General features: G+C 39.8%; 1 protein-coding gene across 2 annotated transcripts in view; it reads right to left on the minus strand.

Annotated features, from left to right (window-relative positions):
• abca12 (ATP-binding cassette, sub-family A (ABC1), member 12) overlaps positions 1–19589 on the minus strand; it is a 74665-nt gene extending 55076 nt beyond the window's left edge. Inside the window, exons 1-19 of one of the 2 annotated variants that reach the window (XM_034574050.1) lie at positions 19355–19589; positions 18748–18825; positions 17558–17651; positions 15118–15265; positions 13874–14007; positions 13419–13483; positions 12252–12422; positions 11925–12118; positions 11115–11233; positions 10722–10822; positions 9614–9760; positions 8442–8608; positions 7954–8087; positions 7134–7264; positions 6643–6807; positions 5664–5869; positions 5160–5293; positions 4585–4699; positions 1424–4051 (exon numbers count right to left, since the gene is read on the minus strand). In XM_034574050.1, coding sequence (XP_034429941.1) covers positions 1424–4051; positions 4585–4699; positions 5160–5293; positions 5664–5869; positions 6643–6807; positions 7134–7264; positions 7954–8087; positions 8442–8608; positions 9614–9760; positions 10722–10822; positions 11115–11233; positions 11925–12118; positions 12252–12422; positions 13419–13483; positions 13874–14007; positions 15118–15265; positions 17558–17651; positions 18748–18813 — 4919 coding nt within the window. In that variant the 5' untranslated portion in view covers positions 18814–18825; positions 19355–19589. Of the gene's footprint in view, positions 1–215; positions 278–1423; positions 4052–4584; positions 4700–5159; positions 5294–5663; positions 5870–6642; positions 6808–7133; positions 7265–7953; positions 8088–8441; positions 8609–9613; positions 9761–10721; positions 10823–11114; positions 11234–11924; positions 12119–12251; positions 12423–13418; positions 13484–13873; positions 14008–15117; positions 15266–17557; positions 17652–18747; positions 18826–19354 lie in introns of those variants that run through there. The other variant, XM_034574051.1, reaches the window with a different exon arrangement.
• Between the last annotated feature and the right edge of the window lie 746 nt (positions 19590–20335).

Below are 20335 nucleotides of genomic sequence, written 5' to 3' on the forward strand. Positions count from 1 at the left end.
TACAGTAAGTTTGGGTTTAAATAATTATTCGAAGCTATAAAAACTGGATGAAATATCAGGATTGACAACTGACACTGACTCGCCATTCCCGATCGCCACATTACCGAATGTGGCTCCGAATGCGTAAGATTGCAGCGTTCATATACTTTGGCTCCATTTTTATATATATATATATCTATGGATAAAACTTTTCATACACTTGTTTAAAGCCTTACCTGGCCAATGAGCATAGGAACATCTTGTAGTGATGCCCTCTCAAAACGTGCCCAGAGACTCATGTTACCTGAAATCACAACAAATATTACTCACAGAGAGGACTTCAACTTCATAGTCAATCATATGAACCACAATCCTCCACATGAGCACTTTAATACTTTGACATCTCGTAGGCCTGAATAAAGAAGTGCACTTCATCCGAGGATCAGGATTCAACACGTCCAGCTAAAGTGACACTGAGAAGTGGACTTGCCTTGGCCTGACTCCAGGATGGAGCCGGTGATGTTAATGACCACAGAGATGTAGGCCCGAGCAGTGCTGTTCGGCGGCAGAAGGCTCTCGATCGACTTCAGCTCACTCAAAATCCTTGAGAAACAAAGCAAGTACATATTTCAACATCTGAACGTGTCTCAAAAAAAGATCATGTCTCATAAAATTTTATTAGAGGGTTGCAGACGGTGCTCCAGCATGCGTTCCACGTTTCTGTTTGATTTCAGAGGGCTTGTTAATTAAGATCACTGGAATGCGGAGGCCTGGTGGCTTTTATTGTAGTTAACGACTGGGACCGTTTTCCTGAGATTTGACATAAATATAATAAATGTTCATTATAAGTGGATGTTAAGACAGTACGACTTCTTTATAGCATTTGTTTTTTTTTGAAGAAAAATTGTTAATTTCTAAAATGTCCAGTTCAAGCAAGATTAGTTTCATATATATACAGATAACTCTGCAGGATTTCATCTGTGTTTGTTTGTCTGTTTGTTTGTATGTTAGATACCAGGATTACGCAATTATGACCCAGAGCAAATCTGATTTAACTGGCGGAAAAAAATCCTTTTCTCTCTCTTTCTAAAACACGGCGATAGGGCATTAGCTTTGGTGGAGATATGCGGTGTCCAAGCTGTCTCCACACACTGAATTTTTTATTAATTACAACATTATACACAATGGGACTGCAATGCAACAAAACTCATTAACCTTCAGTGGCAAACTGGCAATTAGAGATTTTCATTCTTGAGCACTATTTCAATTAGTTAATCATTTCAAACCATTAAAATACTCCTACTGCACAAACACTGAATATCTTATTTCAAGTCATTTAAAAGCGTATTCAATTATTTTATGTAATTAATGAATATATTGTTTATCTAATTCTATCCACATTTGTTATTTATCATTTGGTCCAATGAAAATATATTTCACTCACATGTGATTCCAGATGTCTGGTCCACTATCTCCCGAGGCGCTCTCAAAGAATGTTGTTGCCACTTTGATTCCAGGAATTATGTATACGGCATACATTTCCGGTATTATCGTTTGGACGACCCTCTGAGCTCTCTTGAGGATGAGGAGGGAGATGTTTCGTGATGAGTCAAAGTTCTTGTCTGGCAGGACAATGAGCTTCAATGAATCCTGCACAATATCCAGGATGTCCTGCTGTACAGAGTGCGGCAGGGGGCCTGTGGCTCCAATCAGGAGCGCCATAGTGGTTTTGACTCCTTCCACGATGGCGGCTACGAGGGGATCACTTTGAAGGCCCCCTGGTCGCTCGGCCACCATTAGCGCTTTCTCGAGGGAGCGCATGATATTGAGAATTGCAGAAAGATAGATGACTTCACTCTCATTGAGGAATACAGACGTTGTCTGCAGCAGGTGCTGAATGTCTGTCACAGGGGTAGATATGTTGATGGAAGAATTCCCCCATTGAAGCATACTCGTGAAGATCAACGGGACATTGGGTTGTTTCATCCACTCCTGTGTGACGTTTAGGTAAAGCTTAATTTGAGCCGCGATAGCATTTAAAGTGGTTGAATTGAAATACTCCTCTGGACCCATCATGTTATTCTGAGCCTCTAGGTTGAACTTTATGATGTCAAATAGGCCCTTGAGAATCTCGACAGTTGTCTGGCCAATTTTATTCAACCCTGCGCCATCTATTGGGAACTGGAGGGTTTTTATCAGGTTCTCAATCTGTTTAGCGACAGACAGAGAAAAGTCTGTCTGTGCCAGCTGTAATGTAACTTGCATTTGTGTGATGACGAATAAGGGCTGGAGAATCTCTGACACCGTGCTGTTGCTGGTGATATTTCCCAACTTTTTCAAGTACCAGTCTATAATCTCCAAATAGACTTTCTGGGCATACATGGGATCCATCATCAAGGTAGTGTTTAAATTGTTGTATGGTTCCATATTGGCAATCAGTTGTATCAGCCGCTCCACCACTTGGATTTCATTCATGATCTCTGGAGAGTTCAGGTGATTTGCCTGGAGGCTCAACTTGATATTGGCCAGAGTCCTGTTCAAGGTGTGTTGGAGAACCACGTTTGGATTGTAACTGAAGTTAGCTTGCATGATGTCTCTGAAAGTTGAATTGACAATTAACGGGATAAGGGAGAGGATGGCCGTCTGATTGCGCAGACCAGGTACGCGTGTCAGGAAATCGCTGAGACCCTTGACCAACCCGGTAACACATTGGGTTGTCACCATCAGGTCCTGCTCTGGTTCAAAGCACTGGCGAGTATTGATGATCTCCATTATACTAAACAACAGGCGGTTTATGTCAGCAGCTCCAGCTAGTGCAGCAAAGCTATTCAGCTCCTTGAGGGTTAGGTTTGACTGTCTCAGAGCATTCTGGACATCCGACACAGAAATGTTGGGTGTAGCCACGAGCAATCTGATTAAATGAAGAGTCTGTTTGACTGTTTTCACACTGGCAGAATCATTTGGGCCAAGGAGGAGTGAGAAGACAAATGATGTAAGTTCCTCATATTCCTGTGCTACCAGAGAAGCATTTGTGGCAGCCAGTTTAATGGTGACAGTACCGTCGGCTGAGAGCATCAGGTCGAATATCTGATCCAGGAAGTTGAGGATTTCTGAGATTCCAGCCAAACAGTCCTGGCCTGCTCCACATTTGATAATGTAATACTGCAGAGCTTTGAAATCCTGGAGAAAGCGTTTAGCTTCTTGTTGGACCGCTGGTGGTAAGAATGCCACAAATTTCTGGATGACAATGTTCTGGGCAGCATCTGGTCCGGCCTGAGTCAGGTTCTGAAGACTCTCTGGGGTGAGGAGGTTGAGAAAGTCTTTGGAAACCACGTGGAGGTCAGTGATTTGCGCTGCGCTCACCTGCCTACTCGGTAAGAAGATATGCTCGATTTTTCGCAGCCTGTATATAGACATCACCAATTCCTGAAGCTGGCGTAGGTACCCAAGAATGATATTAGTTGGATCGCCATTCGGAGAATCAATCACTGTCTTCAGTACCTCCATGGCACTAAGGATGGTCTCTACAATACCTGATGAGGTTTGGTTGGTGAAAGGCTTGATGGCTTTTCTGAGTCGGGCCACAACGTCAGGATCGAAATAGTCAGAATAGGTAAGCAGACTGTTTCCCATGATGTGAGTGAGTGACAGGGTGAGGTCCCCTTGCAATGAAAGGAACTTAGTTATCAGCCCCTCAAGCTCAGGCATTGTTGGGTCCGTCTCATTGAAGGTAAAAATGTGCTGGTTGAGCCTGCCAACCTTTGAGGCAACATCAATAACTGCGGAAATATTAGGGGGGCCGTTACTGAGTAACAGAGGCAGAATTGGCGCAAGACCTGTGGACCTTAGCAGGATATTTAGTTGGGGAAGCAGAACATTCGGGTTAGAGATGCTGCTGTTGGGAAGGGTGGAGGCAACCCGTAAAAACGTGTCCAGGTTTAACATCAGGTTAACCAGGTAGTCGGAGAGGGCATCTCCACCTTTGATCTCTTTTTTCAGTGATGACGTTGCCAGATATTTATAGAGGTCGCCATACATGTGCTGCAAAAGATGCAAAGTCCCTTTGAGAGATCTACAGAGAAAGGAGAAGAGAGGAAAAGAAGATGTAAGATCTTAGAAAATTGTCAACAAAAACAACTTATGGTTTTGTGATCCCTAAACCAGCCGAAATCTGCAATTTGTGCGGCGACGCTAGCATGTTAGATTGTATTACAAAACATTAATAACAGTTAATCATTTAATCCAAGGAGTAGTTTGACATTTGGGGGACTACGAATGTTGCCTTTCTTGCAGAGAGCTGGATGAAAGTATTGATGGCACTGTCCAATCATTTCGAGCTGGTCCCAGCTAGCTTAGCTTAGCATAAAGTGAGGTTACAGCCAGAATATTCCACCGTAGCTAAGTTTCTAGCTGCTACGTTTTTCTTATTTTTTTTAAACAAGTGGACAAAGCCATAGTAGCAGTTCCCCCCACATAAAGAAAGTCCAACTACTCATCGAACTCTCGACAAGAACATCCCATCAAGGAAATTCAACTTTAAAGTATGCATCGTCTCCACATTCATGAAGTCATCATTCATTAAAACGAACAAGCTTTGTCACTTACCTCACCAGGACGTCTAGATCTGGTGACATCAGAGCCTCCGTCAGTCCTTGAACAAACCGTGACCAGTTCAAACCAGTATCGCAATTAATGGCTAAGGTTAAGATGTTGACGGAGCCTAAAAGGGAAGGTGAACACATCACACAAATACTTGGATTATGTTGTATTGTCTTGTATTTATGAGGTTAAATAGACCAATCCTCATTTATGGGTTAAGTTGTTTTAACGTTGCATCGCTTGAGGTTACTTCATCCACACATTCAGCCAACACACTTTTCATCGAGCTTCACTGTAACAGTTTCTATTAATTATTGTACAAAGGACTTAAGAAAAAAAGTATTGATAAAACTTACTTTCACCATATATTTTGTTGGTCACGGTTCACTGACAATATAATAAAATGTGCGTAAAATTTGTATTTATCTTTCTATATGTTCTTTATCTCCAGGAAATGTCATAATTATATATGACATATGATTTTGAACATAATGTATTTAGTATTGATTATAAAATGAATATTAATCAATATAATCAAAATAGCATGGCACAATAAGGGAAGAGAAGGGAAAGAGACTCACAGTTTGCAGGCGGAGGTGTGACACCCGGGTTGTAGTACAAGACCCAGTAAAGCATGTGGAAGTAGTTCTTTACTTCGGGCCACAGTTGACTCTTCTCAAACTTTTCTCCCAAATTCACCATGAAGAAGAAAACACTACAAGCAAAAGCACAACACAGTTGAGACAGTGACACAACAACCAGCGGCATGAAATGAGACACTGTGCACATTATCTAAAACATATCAGGGTGGAGAGTTGAATCTTCTATTCAACTATTTTTTTTCCTCTCTACTAAACTCACAGAAATATGAGATTTTCAAAGCCTTATCAAACTTAAATCAAAGTTCTTCACTGGATATAAGTTGGTGAGACTGAACCTTAAATATTTTAAGCTGAAGACATTTAATTTTAAGTCTTTAAAAAGGTGTAACAACCTATAATTAATCATTTGGTCATATCAAAAGCAAATCACCACTTTGGAATGAACCCTGCACAAATATATAATCAACTCTTTCCATTCAAGACCTTTGTTGTAGAGCCTGAGTGAAATTCTGAGTGTTGTCTGGTATCCAGTTCATCCAGTGTGCTCCACCCAGCTCTACGGCGAGTCTGTTCAGCAACTCTCCAAACTTCATGCTCTTGTTGTTCAACTTGTGCCACTCGGAGAGAATCATGGGAAGCGTTACATTGTCTTCTGTTCGGCTGGTGATGGCGTCGTAAACATCTTGCGCCTGCGGGAAACATCACAACACCCGGGTTACGTTTGTTGAATAACAAGAACTTGACTTCCTATCTTTGTGTACTAATAAGTACAAGTTAGATCATAAAAAAGAACAGTCAAATTAAACTAAGATATTTTATTATTGTTCATGAAGAAAATGAAAAAAGTAACTGACTTGCTTCATCCGGATTGTGTGAGTTTGGTGTGATCAGCTTTGAATGACAGTGGCCCAACATAGAGCAACTCTCTACAGATTGTTATTCAAATGTTGTTTTTTTTGTATGAATTTAGAATCTTTAGAATCTAGAGCTTGATTGATTTATTGGTTGGCCAATAAAAATCTGCACAAATGAGCCATTCACGGACACATCAGTATCTGTGTTTATGTTTCCCGATACGTACTGATATGAAAACGTTTAATTTACAGATGCAGAAAAGAAGCATTTATGTCAAATTCAATATATTTGGTTGTATTTGTGTTTTCTTTTATTTATAGTTATTTATAATAGCGTATGTGGTTGCACTATAAAATATCAGGGCTGATTTACATTTCTTTGACATAAGGGTTTGATAATAAAACCAGAGGAACCATTAATATTTTTTTTAATGAATATCAGCCTCTATGTATACCGGCATGGGATCAGTCTCTGCCTCAAAATCAGTCGGGCTCCAATAATTTACCATATTTTTCACACAATAAAGGGATTTCAGGCATTTTCTGATCGAAATTGGTAGAAATCCTTTTGGAGTGAAACTCTTCAAATGGGTTTTAATAACTTTTACCTTCTGAATCAAAGGCTGCCAGTCCTTCAGCAGATACAGCTGTAGAACAGAGCTGTTCTGGCAGATCATTGCTCTCCACACGTCAATCGTTATGGTCTCAGTGTCTAAGAGGAACTCCAAGGGACCCAGGACGTCCGCACATGTTAAATTATCCGATGCCAGAGTCTAGTAAAAGAAAAAAAACATCAGTTAATGAGTGTTTCCTGCTTTTATTGTTTTTCTTATCATCATCAAACGCCTCAAAGATGTCATTTGCTGAAGTACTTTTAATACATTGTACTTTTTAAAATTAAAAGGTATGTGAGTCTGAACATGTCCTTGAAAAAACAAGGTCTTGTTTTGAAATGTTCCTTGTTAACATTTACACACCACTTTCTGAGAATTGTGAATTAGTCAGACAACAACAAATCAAATGCCTGAAACCACAAAATATAAGATCATGGTTGTGAAAATAGAACAACTGTCGCTGTAGGGGATCAATCGTTTCATACCTTCATAACTACTTCCGTCACACTGCCCAGGACACGACCGATCCAAACGCTTGACTGTGACTGGTTTGTCAGCAATGTTGTCCAAGTCACTTTGAATTGATTGGCATCTTTCAGGACATTGTCCATCATTTCTGCAAAGCAATGAGAGTGTTAACGACAAATGTCGAGCAGAGACCAAAGCAGGTCAACTGACTGATATACAATATAATATATATATAATATTCAGTGATAAAATGGACTTTTTGGTTTAGGCTTTAACACAAAGCTACATTTTCAACACAAATGTTCAGTGACCCACATGAGTAACAATTCTGTTGTACAATACATCCCAAGAGGTAGCTCTTTATGAAGTGTAGGAATTTTGCTTTGTGTTTGTGTCTGTGTGTGTGTGTATCCATTTCCTACGGGGTAACTCCTCTAGTGCCTCTTTGCTTCAACATTTTCTTTTTTTCATGCCGTCCCCTGAGAAAGGGTGTGAACTGTTCTATTAAGATCTAGGTAACCCAGAACAGGTGGTGTTAACAATAATGGCTGTGTGTTGGCGTTGTGTCTATCTACAGTATCTGCTCCTTCACTTTGATTGTAAGGGCTGAGATCAAGTGTTTGTGTTCAGTTTTTGTGTCTTTTAGCACAGATTTTCTATCAAAATCTATTCTACCCTGACCTACAACTTTGTCTATACTTGTGAGTGCCTGAATAATAAATCTCTTTTGTACTTAACGGTGCTGAAGACACATGTTTAACTCGCTAAAATGAGACATTTCAATGATCTCTCGCACAGGAGACAGCCGGCTGTAAGCAGGGTGTTATGCAGTCTTACCCTCCACAGTGTCGAGGGCCAGTGTTGCTGTCATCAGGGACTGAAAGCCAGTTCTCAGGAAGCTCTGGACAACCATGTCCAGCTCAGGGACAAGTTTTACAAGCTCCAACACCACTTGTCCGACACCCAAAAACCTGCGGAAATATAAGGCAATGAGCACAAAGTGTTCCTATTACAATGGAAGAACTGTTTTACTGATTTGTAAACAGATGTCTTATATCACCTCTGTTTTGTGGGAAGAATTTGAAATGTGTATTAAGGTTGATAAACATTAAGGGGAAGAAAGCAGAGGGTGAGAAAGACAGACTGGTAAAAGAAAACACAAGATTGTTTCAAGTATAATCTTTAGAAGAATAAGGTATTGGAAAATAAAATAAATAAAGACATTTTTCATCATATGTTAAAGGATGTATTTGGGGAAATATATTTTCCAAATGATTTCCCATCTCTTTTAGAGCCAATATTTCCCCAGACGATACTGCACTTACAGTTCCTCATCAATATTTTGTGGCTGTGTCTCCACGCTACGGCGGTTCCTCGAGGTGTTGGAACCACCCGGACCTCCTGGGGATAAGCCACCAATCAGACTGTGCAGCAGCCCTTTGACGAAGGCCACATCATGTGGAGCAACATGCTTACTCCAGGCCAGGAGAACCTGGGAAAGAGAAGGTTGATATTAGCAGGTCAAGGAGAAGAGATTACAACATTTAGAGATGCAGAATTAAACTGATATGTTGCCATCTCTTCCTCTCACTTGCTACAGAATAAGTGTCTATTTTTACCACAAAACCAAAATAATTCAGCAGTCACCAATTTGCAATTCTTTTTGGACACTATATAAAATGTAATTATATTAGATTATATATTAGATAATAAATCAATAGAGTAAATTTATATAAAATTTGGCAAATCTTTTTGCTATTGTCATATTAACAACACCGACCTGTTTGTTATTTTATAATATTGTGTATTTTCCAATTAAGTAACATTTTGTGCTATGAGCTGTAAATTTTGAAGGTGTTTATTGTTGTGACTTTCTCCTTAATATTACCCTGTAGATATTTAATCATCAGGTACGGAAGCAAAAAGCTGAGATAAACTGGTTAATCACTGTCATAACACTACACGTCATTAGCACATATGCAACATGGCGCCGGATCTGTAGGTGACATGCATTAGTAATATGACACATGCACAGCACCATATTACTAATTGATGTCCAGCTGCCTGTTTGAGTAAGCTCACAGAGTAATGACAGTGTGAGTGAACAGCTTCTGATTGGGAATTACCTCATCAAAACACGGCTACCATGGTGGCGCCGCTAATTGGGTATCCCTGAGGTTTGTACTACCCAGGTGCAACCTGGGAGTTGCAGTTGCTTGTTGCTAAGGAGAGCAGCTTTCTTGTTGCTGCAGACTCATTATCTGGTGGAGTCTAAATCTTAATTGCGTGTGAAGGTGGCACTTGAGGATGCAAATTAGGAGCCGGGGCAGTAGAGCACGAGCGAGCAAGCACGAGAGACGGTAAGAGTGAGGGACTGAGAAAAAAAAAGTAGTGGAAACAACAGAAAAGTGCACAGGTTGTGCACACAAGGCAAATATCTGACTCATCTATAACCTTTTCTGTTCATGTTAATAACATCCGTGTCAGTGTAGCCCACCTGCTTTGCCACCTTGTCAGGGCTGATTCTACGCAGAAGCATGTTCACAGTGCCCGTGCTGCACGCTGCTGTTAACCAAAGTGGGTTACTGCTGTTGTCGCACAAGTAGGAGGACACCATGCGCCTGTCCATTGTCAGCCCGATAGCCTGAGACAGAGAGGAAAGACAGAGTATGTATAATGGAACAGACACTTAATGAAGGGGAAACAGGTATCACCACAGATAGAAGTAACAGCTGGGTCTTGCTCTTGTCATCTAACTCGTCCTTTATCTTGTAATTGCAAATGAAAATTCATTTTCATTGTTTCAGATCTGGTTTTATAACTCAAGAGACTTCTGTGCCAGTAGGTAGAGTCACATGAGACCAGTCTGTCAACACTAGCAACAGAGGTGCTGTTGTTTTGTTATATTAATAAATATTCATATTATTTGTAATATCTAATGTGAAACTGCACAATTCCACAGAAAATGCACCTTTCGATCAATTCAGATGAATATCAACTTATACTCATCTGAATTGATCTGAAAATAACCTTTGATTATCAAATACTTAAAGGAGACATATACTAAACATGTTCATTATTTATATTTGTGTTTTTACTTGAAAAGGTTTACGTGCTCTAATGTTCAGAAAACACGTCACTTTCGTTAAACAAATGTTTGCTTTTAGCTCCTGTCTCTTTAAGGCCCCCCCTCCCAGTAAAGCCCAATGTGCTCTAATTGGTCAAAAGTCCCGCTTTGTTGTGATTGGTCAACCACTTCCAGTGTGCGTAGGAAATGCCGGCCTCTGTTCTCCCTGTACGTGGCTTTGATAGGGACTAGGGACCAGACTAGCTGCTAGGTGTGCATTAAAAAATATGCATTGCGATGTCACATTACATCACAATGAGGTGGAAGTATCAGCTGGACAATTGACGAGGAGTTTCAGGAGTGGTTTCTGTGGGGGGGCTTCCTTTAAGGCAGACTTGGGCTTTTTAACTTTGCAGAACACAAGAGGAAAGAAATACAGAAAAAGCCTAATATGTCCCCTTTAAGCTACTTATCCAGTGTGATGTTTCTTCCTCCAGTTGCATGGGGATGTAGTATAATGACTTTGGGCAACACGTACCTGGTCCAGTGGAATCTTGACCTCTTGTAGAACACGTTTCACAATCTCACTAATTGAGTCATTCTGCAAAGTGACGACGTCTCCCAGGGAAATGGTCACAACTGAACGGAATCAGACAACATGGTCAGATGTTACACATAATGGCGTATTAGCACTGAACCTGACTGCCAACATTACTCTGGAGTCTTAATATCAAAGGTGAGTTTGCATTGGAGCTTCCCTAAAATCGCAGGAACTCGTGATCCAACATCCAACAGAAAATATACATTAAAGAAATCAGTGAATAGTGGTTTATTTAGCATCTTATTTATGAAAATGTAACAAAAAACACTGTTAATCTCTCTTTGTGGTTGACATATAGAGTATAAGCAGTACTAAGGCTCATGGTGTTACCTTTGCCAGGCCAGTTTTGTATGTAGCGGATCACGTTGATGCCTCCAGCAATCACTAGATTCACCTTGGAAAGTGTGGCACTGGTTTCAGGGAAGTTCTTCTTTATGACATGCAGAGCACTAGAGACACCACAAGGGAAAAAAACATTTAACGCTCAAAACAAGACAGGACGAGCAGCGAACACCCGACAGAACTAACAATTACACAAACACACACATTTTACCCTCCCGCTGCTCTAAATCTTTCTGTGAGTCACAGGTGTTGTTGGTTGTAAAAAAAAATCGGAGATTACAAGAATAAAGTCGTAATTTTAGGCTAAGTGACACGTCAAGGGGGGAATATCGGAAAATGTTATTTCTTTTTAAATTACGACATTAATCTTGTAATATTGCATCTTTATTCTTATAATATTAAAACTTTCTTTCCAATAACAACTTTATTCTCGAAAAATGGCAAATAACTTTTTCATCAATTGGGCCCTAAAACCGTGACTTTTTAATTTGACCCGTGTATTCACCAGCTTGAATGTCACCAAGAAGATCAGCCATTCTCATTCGGAAAACACGCAATTAGGCATTTAAATGAGGAATTAATTGTATAAACTGCAAATAAATTAATTGAGAAAGAAATATTAAATTTCAATACAGAATTTACAGACTGTTTTAAGGAGCTGAGCTCACAGTAAACAGCACTTTATCACTGGCACAGAAGGTTTTATTGAATAATAATTTTGCCTTTTTGTTCACATTTTTTTCTGAATTAAACAAAACTAAACAAAACTAAACTGCTCCATCACTGACGGTGCATTACCCCTGTATGTTGGTGAGTAGAACCTCTGTGTTGTGCAGCCCTTGGTCGACAGAACCATTAGAGAAGAGCTGGGGGAGAACGAGGAGACTTTCCCACAGCGAGGTCTGATTCTGCAGCTGATCGAACACCATCACCCCCAGTCCGGCCACCGTCATCATCTCGTCTGGTTTCTTCTGCATCAGCTCCGACAGCACCTGACAATCAGTGGCCATCTCAGAGTTAACAAAATCATTCTGGCGGCACCAGCTTGTGTCACGGCACAACAAAACATGGAATGAGGTTGTGCGACGTTTGTCTGTGATCACAAACACGCACACACGCACATACCTGGTTGAGGGTTGAGAGTGACACCTCTAACACAGTGTTGTTGGTCTTGCAGAACGTGACCACAGAGGTGGTGAGGGGGTCGCGCGAGGTTGTGTTTATCATGGGCAGTATCATGGTGCAGATGGCTCTCTTCAAGACGCTCACCGACTCCAGCATTTTGTTGAAGCTCTCCTGCAAAGGACATGATTTACATGGACGCATGTTATTATACTGAAGAGCCCATTAGGTGAAGGTATTAGTTCAAAAAATAATAACAAATAATTCATTCATAAAATATCATAAGATGTTCTGAACAAAAAACGACATTGGTAACTTCGAAATACATTTTTTACACTTCAAATATCAACATTATACAAGGAACAATTATTTCTACACATATGCATTACCTACCAAATAACTGGAGAGCATTATTAACACCACACAAAATGCAACACAAAATATCTGGATGTAAAGCACAATTTTTATATCATTATCAAATATGTCAAATGTAAAATATTCAACCAGCAGTCCAATGAATGAAGTTATGCTGAATATATAGTTTATATTATTTTATAAATACTCTGAAATACCTGAAATACTTCCTATATGTGTAATTGATAATTAAAAGAAGACGATTGATAATATCCTTTCTTAGGAGCTGTGATTCTCTTACAGAGTTCGTCACTGTACGTATCTTCCATGTGTTCATTCTTTCAACACTTTCCCATCGTTTCCTAAATATTCATGAATTATTCTTCACATCTTCAGGAGATTTCAGGAGATTCATCAAAAGCTTCCTTTAAATTTTCCCCGCAACCCGTTTTTTTTCCTTTGCTCCTTCTTGAATAGTCTGTTTCTTTTCCTGTTTATTTGTAACCTGTTGTCTGTATCTGCCTGCCTGCTCACTGCTCTGCCTGTGATATTTTTTTATTAAAAGCACCTCTACTACATCAACCTGCATTTGTTTCCTTTTTATTTGTCCTACTATCAACAAAGCCTGACAATTCCTAGGCCTTATTTAGAACATAGGACGAGATGTTGAATATCTTTATCAAAGAATGGGGGTTTGCCTGTTGTAATCAATAACCTGTACATAAAAGAAAAAACAAGGTTTCAATACTGTGACACCAAGGAAACAATTGTTTCATTATACTCTGCACTTTTGTTTCCTCCATTATAATCACCCACCTTATCTCCCACAAGAGTGGTGTTGATGAAGGAGACATTTTGAGGACTTCCTTGGTGGGTTGGACCTTAAACAGAAGAACACAATATTAAATCAACATTATAATGCAAACATGAGTAGGACAAAGTCTATTTTTTGGATCAAAGGGGCAAAAGAGTTCGCAAAGTTTACTTTTTCACGTAATAGCTCAACATTTGGGGAAAGATTGTATGTTGACTTGCTTTGCTGTGAAGAGTTGGATACATTTTTTTACTACCCCTCTCTAAATGGAGAGTGTTAGCCCAGCTTAGCAAAAAGACAGGTATAACAGGTGGTCAAAATATTGCTTTAAATAAGTTCTATGGGGGGGTCCATGTCTGCAAGTAGAGGGGGGATGAAACTTTACGGGAAAATATGAAGAATATGTTTTTGGCATTGTGAAAAGAGAAAATAGGGTGTATGATAGGGGACGACTTACCCACAATGCTTTTGAAGACATTGATCAGTGCTGCAGGATCATTGTATTTGTCAATTTCGGGGAACTTAAACCCTAAAGAACCATCCCCTTGCATCAGGCCTGCCAGTGGAGAACCATTTTGCAGCAGTGATGACCTGTCATACAGAGTCAGATGATGAAGTAAAGACATTTTACCGAATGCATGTTATTTTATTTTAAACAAAACAAAACTCATCTAAAAAAATCTTCACACAGAAGATCTGAGCTCTCTGAAAAGCTGCATGTCTCCCAAGGCAGTCGGTTCTTTACCGTAGCTATTTCTTACAACTGGGCTGTACTGAACAGTTGAATTTGAATAGCATGTCAATGTTGGAACAATTATTTTTCATTAGCATTTGCTCCCATAAGGCTTTGATCATGAGCTAGCAGCCAAAACTCATGATTTGTTGGTTAAAAGGGCAGAAATAATAGAATTTTCCAATCCACTACAGTTAAAGTTATACATTTATCTCCCAGAACATTTTGTACTGTGGAAAAACACTATGATAAAACCTGTCAAGTTACAAAAGTGAGTGGAGCAAAAGCACTCTAAAATATGCAGAAGGTCTTCTGCTCTTAAAAATCAAACAAAGGTTTTTGTTCTAATATTAGCTGTCCTGTAGATTTGCCCATGCCATCACTCATCAGTAGGTTTAATGTCAGACAAACAGGTCTGCCCATCAACCACATTCCTCCCTGCTTCAGCAATTAAAATTTCACAGACAGTTTCAGGAACAGACGAACAATCTGCACCACTTCCACTAACTAATGCTGGTTTTTAACACCAACACTTTGACAAAGCAGACAAGACTTTAGATGAAATGATTAATTTTGTATTCAACTTTCTGAAAGTGTATGAAAACATGAAACTGTCACGGGCTTGTGATTATGTAAGAGATGTCCCCTCCTCCACAGGGGAATGTGTGTTGTTGGTATATTTCCACGTGCATGCTGACTCATGTGATGTTGCTATGCTGAGGTGTGTCCCTCCTTTGTGATTCAAGGGTCTCCTGTACACCTTTGATACATATATAGAGTACATTTGAGGTATGGAAGTATAATGAAGCAGTTCACTCAAATATATGTACTTAAATAAGGCATAAAAAACAGATAATAGTGGATGTATATTATTATTATTATTATTATTATTATTTTTCAAGAGGATCACTTTATTTTTTTTGTGTTAGACTTTTCTAATAATTTATATTTTTGACGAAAGGGGTTACCTTGATCTGCCTGCACTTTTCGTAGACTTTGATGCAGCGGACTCCGCCAGTTGAGACTTGTCATGACAGTTGCTGTCCGTGTTGCACAAGAGGGTCTGCAGGAAAGGGAAGAAACCTGTGCTGGGCAGGTTTCTGGGTCCAACGTAACCTGGAGGAGACATGACAGAGTTGGGACGCCTGAAAACACCACAGTTTCTAAATACCAGGAGAATATGTGCTTCATTATGTAAATGTAGCAAAAAAATGCAGTGAGTTTAGGTTCGATAACAAGCCCAAAATACTACATTCAAGTAAAAATCATATTATTTACTATAGGCAGGTAGTAGATCAATATTATTAACACTACATAAACTGTATAATAATATTACAAAAAGGCTAAACAGGAAAATCTGAAAAACACACACACACAAAGAGAAATAACACCAAAGAAATAACAAGTGGCAACATTTCCATATCATGTGGCCATAGGGGATTTCTTTCTCCAGTGCAGCAATCAATCACAACCACTGCGCTCATGATGTGCCATTTTCGAGGTTACAAGGCTTATGCAATAAAATATTTCAATTATTTTTCTCGTGAGAGTGAAGTTTTTTAAAACGGTGTCACAACCCCCGTGGATGACTCATACCATCGGATAACAATCTCAGCTATTTCATAGACATAAAAGGCGAAATCAGGTTATCTTCGACTGACTGCATGGTGCTGTGCCTCTGTGCCACTCATTCCTGTTTATACTCTGTCGGAAAGTGCCTTCACGTCTTGGCACAACCAACAGATTTCTCTGAACGAGAATAATGGCCTGGCAAACAGCACTAATGCTTAGTCATGGCAGGCAAGGGAAAGTGAATCACGTCAGTTAAACTCTACACAGCCAAGTGTGTGGAATCAATGTATAGTTTACATAAGAAGATCAATAAAGGAAACAAGTTTGTATGCATCGCTCTGTAATTATTCATTCACAATGAAAACATGTGAGGCATAAAATGTAAATACTACATTTCATTATTTAGGATCATTACTACTGTCCAACAATAGTAAATAACAATACATGTGGAAGGATGTAACAAAGTATATTTACTTGATATAGGCTTAAGTAGATTTATTTTTCGAAACTTTTCACTTTTTCTCCACTATATATATCAGCAAATATCTGTACTTTCTACTCCACTGCATTTTAAAAACACGGTGATTTACAAGTTTTCATTTTTTTTTCTTTTCATATTTCTAAAAGTAATCAAGAACGAGAGGGGAATTGGTCCATTGATCCAATCAGAGCAGGCAGGTAACATTAGACTCCGCCTCCTGAAGAAACACCTGAAATGGATTCGGAGGACGCCACCGCCGAGACTCAGCCATAACTATGTCGTAGACGGGAACAGGATACACAAGCAAGCACATACTTACTTTTGCTCAAGTAGAAAAATACTTTTTGGGGTGCATTTTTGTCTATTTATTTGTACTTTTACTTAATTAAAATGTTTGAGTTCTTCCTCCACATACAACAGGAGTCATATTACGGGAAATAGTTTCATTTCTATAATAACTGTATGATTTAGTATGAAAAACGTGGGGTCGACCGCTATCATCCCAGACTGTGTGTCACCATTCATGTCCATGGTTGATCAGACACTGACAAAGGTTTTGTAGCCTGTTTTTTTTTTAGGTGTGGTTCACCTCTGTACCTGTTTTCAAACGTGCACTGAAACAAACAATTTAAGAGACAGCACTAAGCTGGATGCTCCTTTTGTTTCCGTTTCTTTTTTAGTCCACAGTCCACAGTGGGGTTATTAAATTACCTGTGTGACCCAGCAAAAAAGTCTGAACAAAGAAAAAAGGGTGGTGGGGTGAGTGGTTTTAGTTAAAAACTGAAACATGGTCCTTTGAACGTCTTATATTTTACTGAACATTTCACTCTACTGAAACACAAAGACAAGTGGGACCATGTACAAGAGGCTCACATTCTCTTGGATCGATGCTGATGTCGCAACTTTAACTGTTGCGACAAGAGTTAGAACTCCAAGAGTTACTGGAAAAGGAACGAGGCAGAAGGAATGTTCTTATGAGTTATCGGGTCGCAAAGCCTTTACCCTTCCTGCTATCTAACACTCCCTCCTTCAGCACCTTTATCCTCACTCCCTCCAGATGAATAAACGTTGACAGTTTTTAACAAACACAAGAGGGCAATCCCAGAGTCAAAGGTGTGGGAAAGGGTCAGATCTGAAGGACTCTTTGGTGTTTGTGTTGCACTCCTTTTATGTATGCTGATTGCGAAATTGCAAAGTCTCCAAACATGTGGTTCCGCAAACAGAAACACGGCACTCTACACGTCGAGGCACCATTGTGTTGGGATTAACGTCTATTAGAAAACACACATCGTTAAGAAAATGAGTGACCTGCTTCGAGGCACTTTTTTCCTTCAATGCGTGACTTTCACACTTACATGCTTCTCTTACTATCGGAGGAAACTGGTTGCGGGTCACAGCAATGATGATGAAGATGATCAGGGGCCAGATGATGAGAGTCAGGGACCATACCTAAGACACAAAATATCATAAAACATTAATACCGCGTGTATGAAGTGTTCGTTCATTCTAGAAATATAGAATTCTCAGGCAGTAAAGGTGCTGTATTCCGCTGGTATGGTGATGATTTCATTTGCACTCCTCTCCCTCAATGTCTGTTCTTGCTTTATGTAACTTGTGAACAGGTACGATTTCCTGCGACAAGTGCATAACTGTCGCAGGTTCAATTTCCAGAATCAGGCCCAGCAAGTCCAAGAGTAAAGGCTCTTTAATGCTGCCTTTACGTAAGAAAAGTGGTACTTCCGTTTCAAACGATGTAACCGTCAATGCCCGCATACTTTCCTTTACGTTGGCATGGTTGTTAGGCAATCCACTAGAGGGCAGTGCAGCGTCAAGAGGTTGTGATATCAGAAAAAATGGCGACAGTGGAGGAGGTTGTGATAATAGTAACTCTTAAGAAAGAAAGACTGTTTGTCCCAGTGCCTGTTGATGCCTGTAGTTTCTCCTAAAACGTTCTGCCATTGTTGAAATTTCTTCCTCGTGTCTTATGGTCCCTCGCTTGAACTATTGGCTACACTGCCCCCCATGATTTCCTGTGGTACTGCTCCCTGTCTTCTCTTTCATCCGTATCATTAAGCTTTGAGAAGACGTGCGTATGGACGTATGGACGAATTGAGCGCAGAGTACAGTCAGAAGGCTCGGTCTATTTCAGTAAACATATCTAATGATTAGCATAAATGTCTTAGAAGTCATTAAAAAACATAATTTATCTCTGATATTCAGTGAGGAAACCTTTTCTTAACAGAGTTTGGTGTTATTTGCCACAGCAGCACCTCTTCTGGTTCAGGAAGCCGGGGATCATGGGTAATATCCACCATTCAGTTGCGTTGTGAATGGGACGACGCAGGCAGAGCTCCGGTCAAGAGATTGGATAGACTTTGTTTTTTCACTACTTAAAAAACACTTAATCACTCGGACACAGAACCCAACCGAATTAATCCCACGTGTGGCTGCAGAGGGCGCTGTTGCTCAGTAAACGTTACATAGTGTCGCTTTAAGTACGAATCTCGGCCCTTATATAAAAGTAATATAACTCAAAGTCACTCACCGGCTGCCTGATCACGGTTAGACCGTTCTTCCAGAGAAGAAGCCGAAGCTGCTGGAGGAAGGCCATCAGTGGAGGAGGCTGGAACCAAGACACATTATACATTTATAAATATAAATATAAATATAAAGAGACCACTGACACACTCTTTCTTTGAACTTTTATAATGACTCCACACAAGTGAATTAGTTTTTGGTCCTGTAGGTGTTTCAGCTTTCAGTTATTAAAACCTGAAACAGCAAAACTAACAGAGCTCCTCATGATAAATAAAAGGAAACATGTTATCACCCTACACAATAATACTAATACGATTACTACCACGGATAATAAAGTATGTATCAGCATGTGCAACACTTGAGATTTGAAGATCGTTAATTTTTAAGACGACATGGTCCTTAAACGTCTTTATGGACTTTTGAGGGAAAGCTCAGGAACAGCAACGAAATGGACTTCTGCAGTATTCTGATTTTTTAATTCTTTCATATTAAGTCAAAGCGACAGTAATTCTAGTGAAGTACAAGTGTCCACGTGGATGAAAGTAGTTTCTGAGAGACACAGTAATGACTCTTAATAACAACCTAATGATTCCGTAACAGACCAGAGGACCCACCTGGCTGCTTCTCCTCTGTTTCTGTCCGGACGCTTTGTTATCTGACGGTAGATCGCAGTCTTCGTGCGCAGGACATGTCGCTTGGCGGATCTAGCAGGACGCACTTTCCATCGGTGGGTTGTTGGAGGAAATCAGGAAAAAAAAATCACCGTCCAAGTGGAAAAAGAAAAGTTTTAAATCTCTCACCAGTGACGCTGCGGCTGAACGTGAAAACAACCTGCACCTGTCTGACTCCTGAACCTCCTACTGCTCCACCTGCCTGTGCGTGCGTGCGTGTGTGTGTATGTGTGCGCGCATCTGTGGAGGAGGGCGTGTACTGACTGCAACTGGAGTGTCGCTGGAGGACGAAAGTGCCAAATCATTCATACTTACTTAACCATTTTAATCATGTTTATATAATAACCAAACTGTGCTTGATAATTACAGAAGTAAATCAGAACGGGAAATAAGGGAAAAACAACAAATCACAAAACACGATGGCATAAGGGGAAAAAACAATAAAAATAAAATAACAACGTGAAATAAGAAACAACAACAAAACACAAAGGTAAACAAGAAAAATAGCAAATAATAAAAACAATGTCAAATAAGGCAAATACAATGTGAAATAGGAACACACAATGACAAGAAATACACAAAAGCAAATTAAAAGACACAAAGGCAAATAAGAAAACACAAATACAAATAAAAAACCCAACAGCAAATCACAAAACATATGGAAAGTGCATCCATCCAATCAGTGGCGAGCATGCCATTGTGTTCTGTAATTTGTTGTTTTTTGTAATTTGTGTGCTGTGATTTGTCTTTGTCGTCTGTAATCGGTCGTTGTGATTTGCACTTCGGGGCCACCGTAGCGTAGGAGTCAGGCTGTAAGGTCACAAAACATCTTCATCACTGTTTTCCGATAACGTGGATTAAGAGGGGACGAGTTGACACCGAGCAACACGATCAATTACACAAGTCCACGAGGTGTTGTCGGTG

This window comes from Hippoglossus hippoglossus, chromosome 21, assembly GCF_009819705.1.
Source record: "Hippoglossus hippoglossus isolate fHipHip1 chromosome 21, fHipHip1.pri, whole genome shotgun sequence".
Taxonomy (NCBI): Eukaryota; Metazoa; Chordata; class Actinopteri; order Pleuronectiformes; family Pleuronectidae; genus Hippoglossus; species Hippoglossus hippoglossus.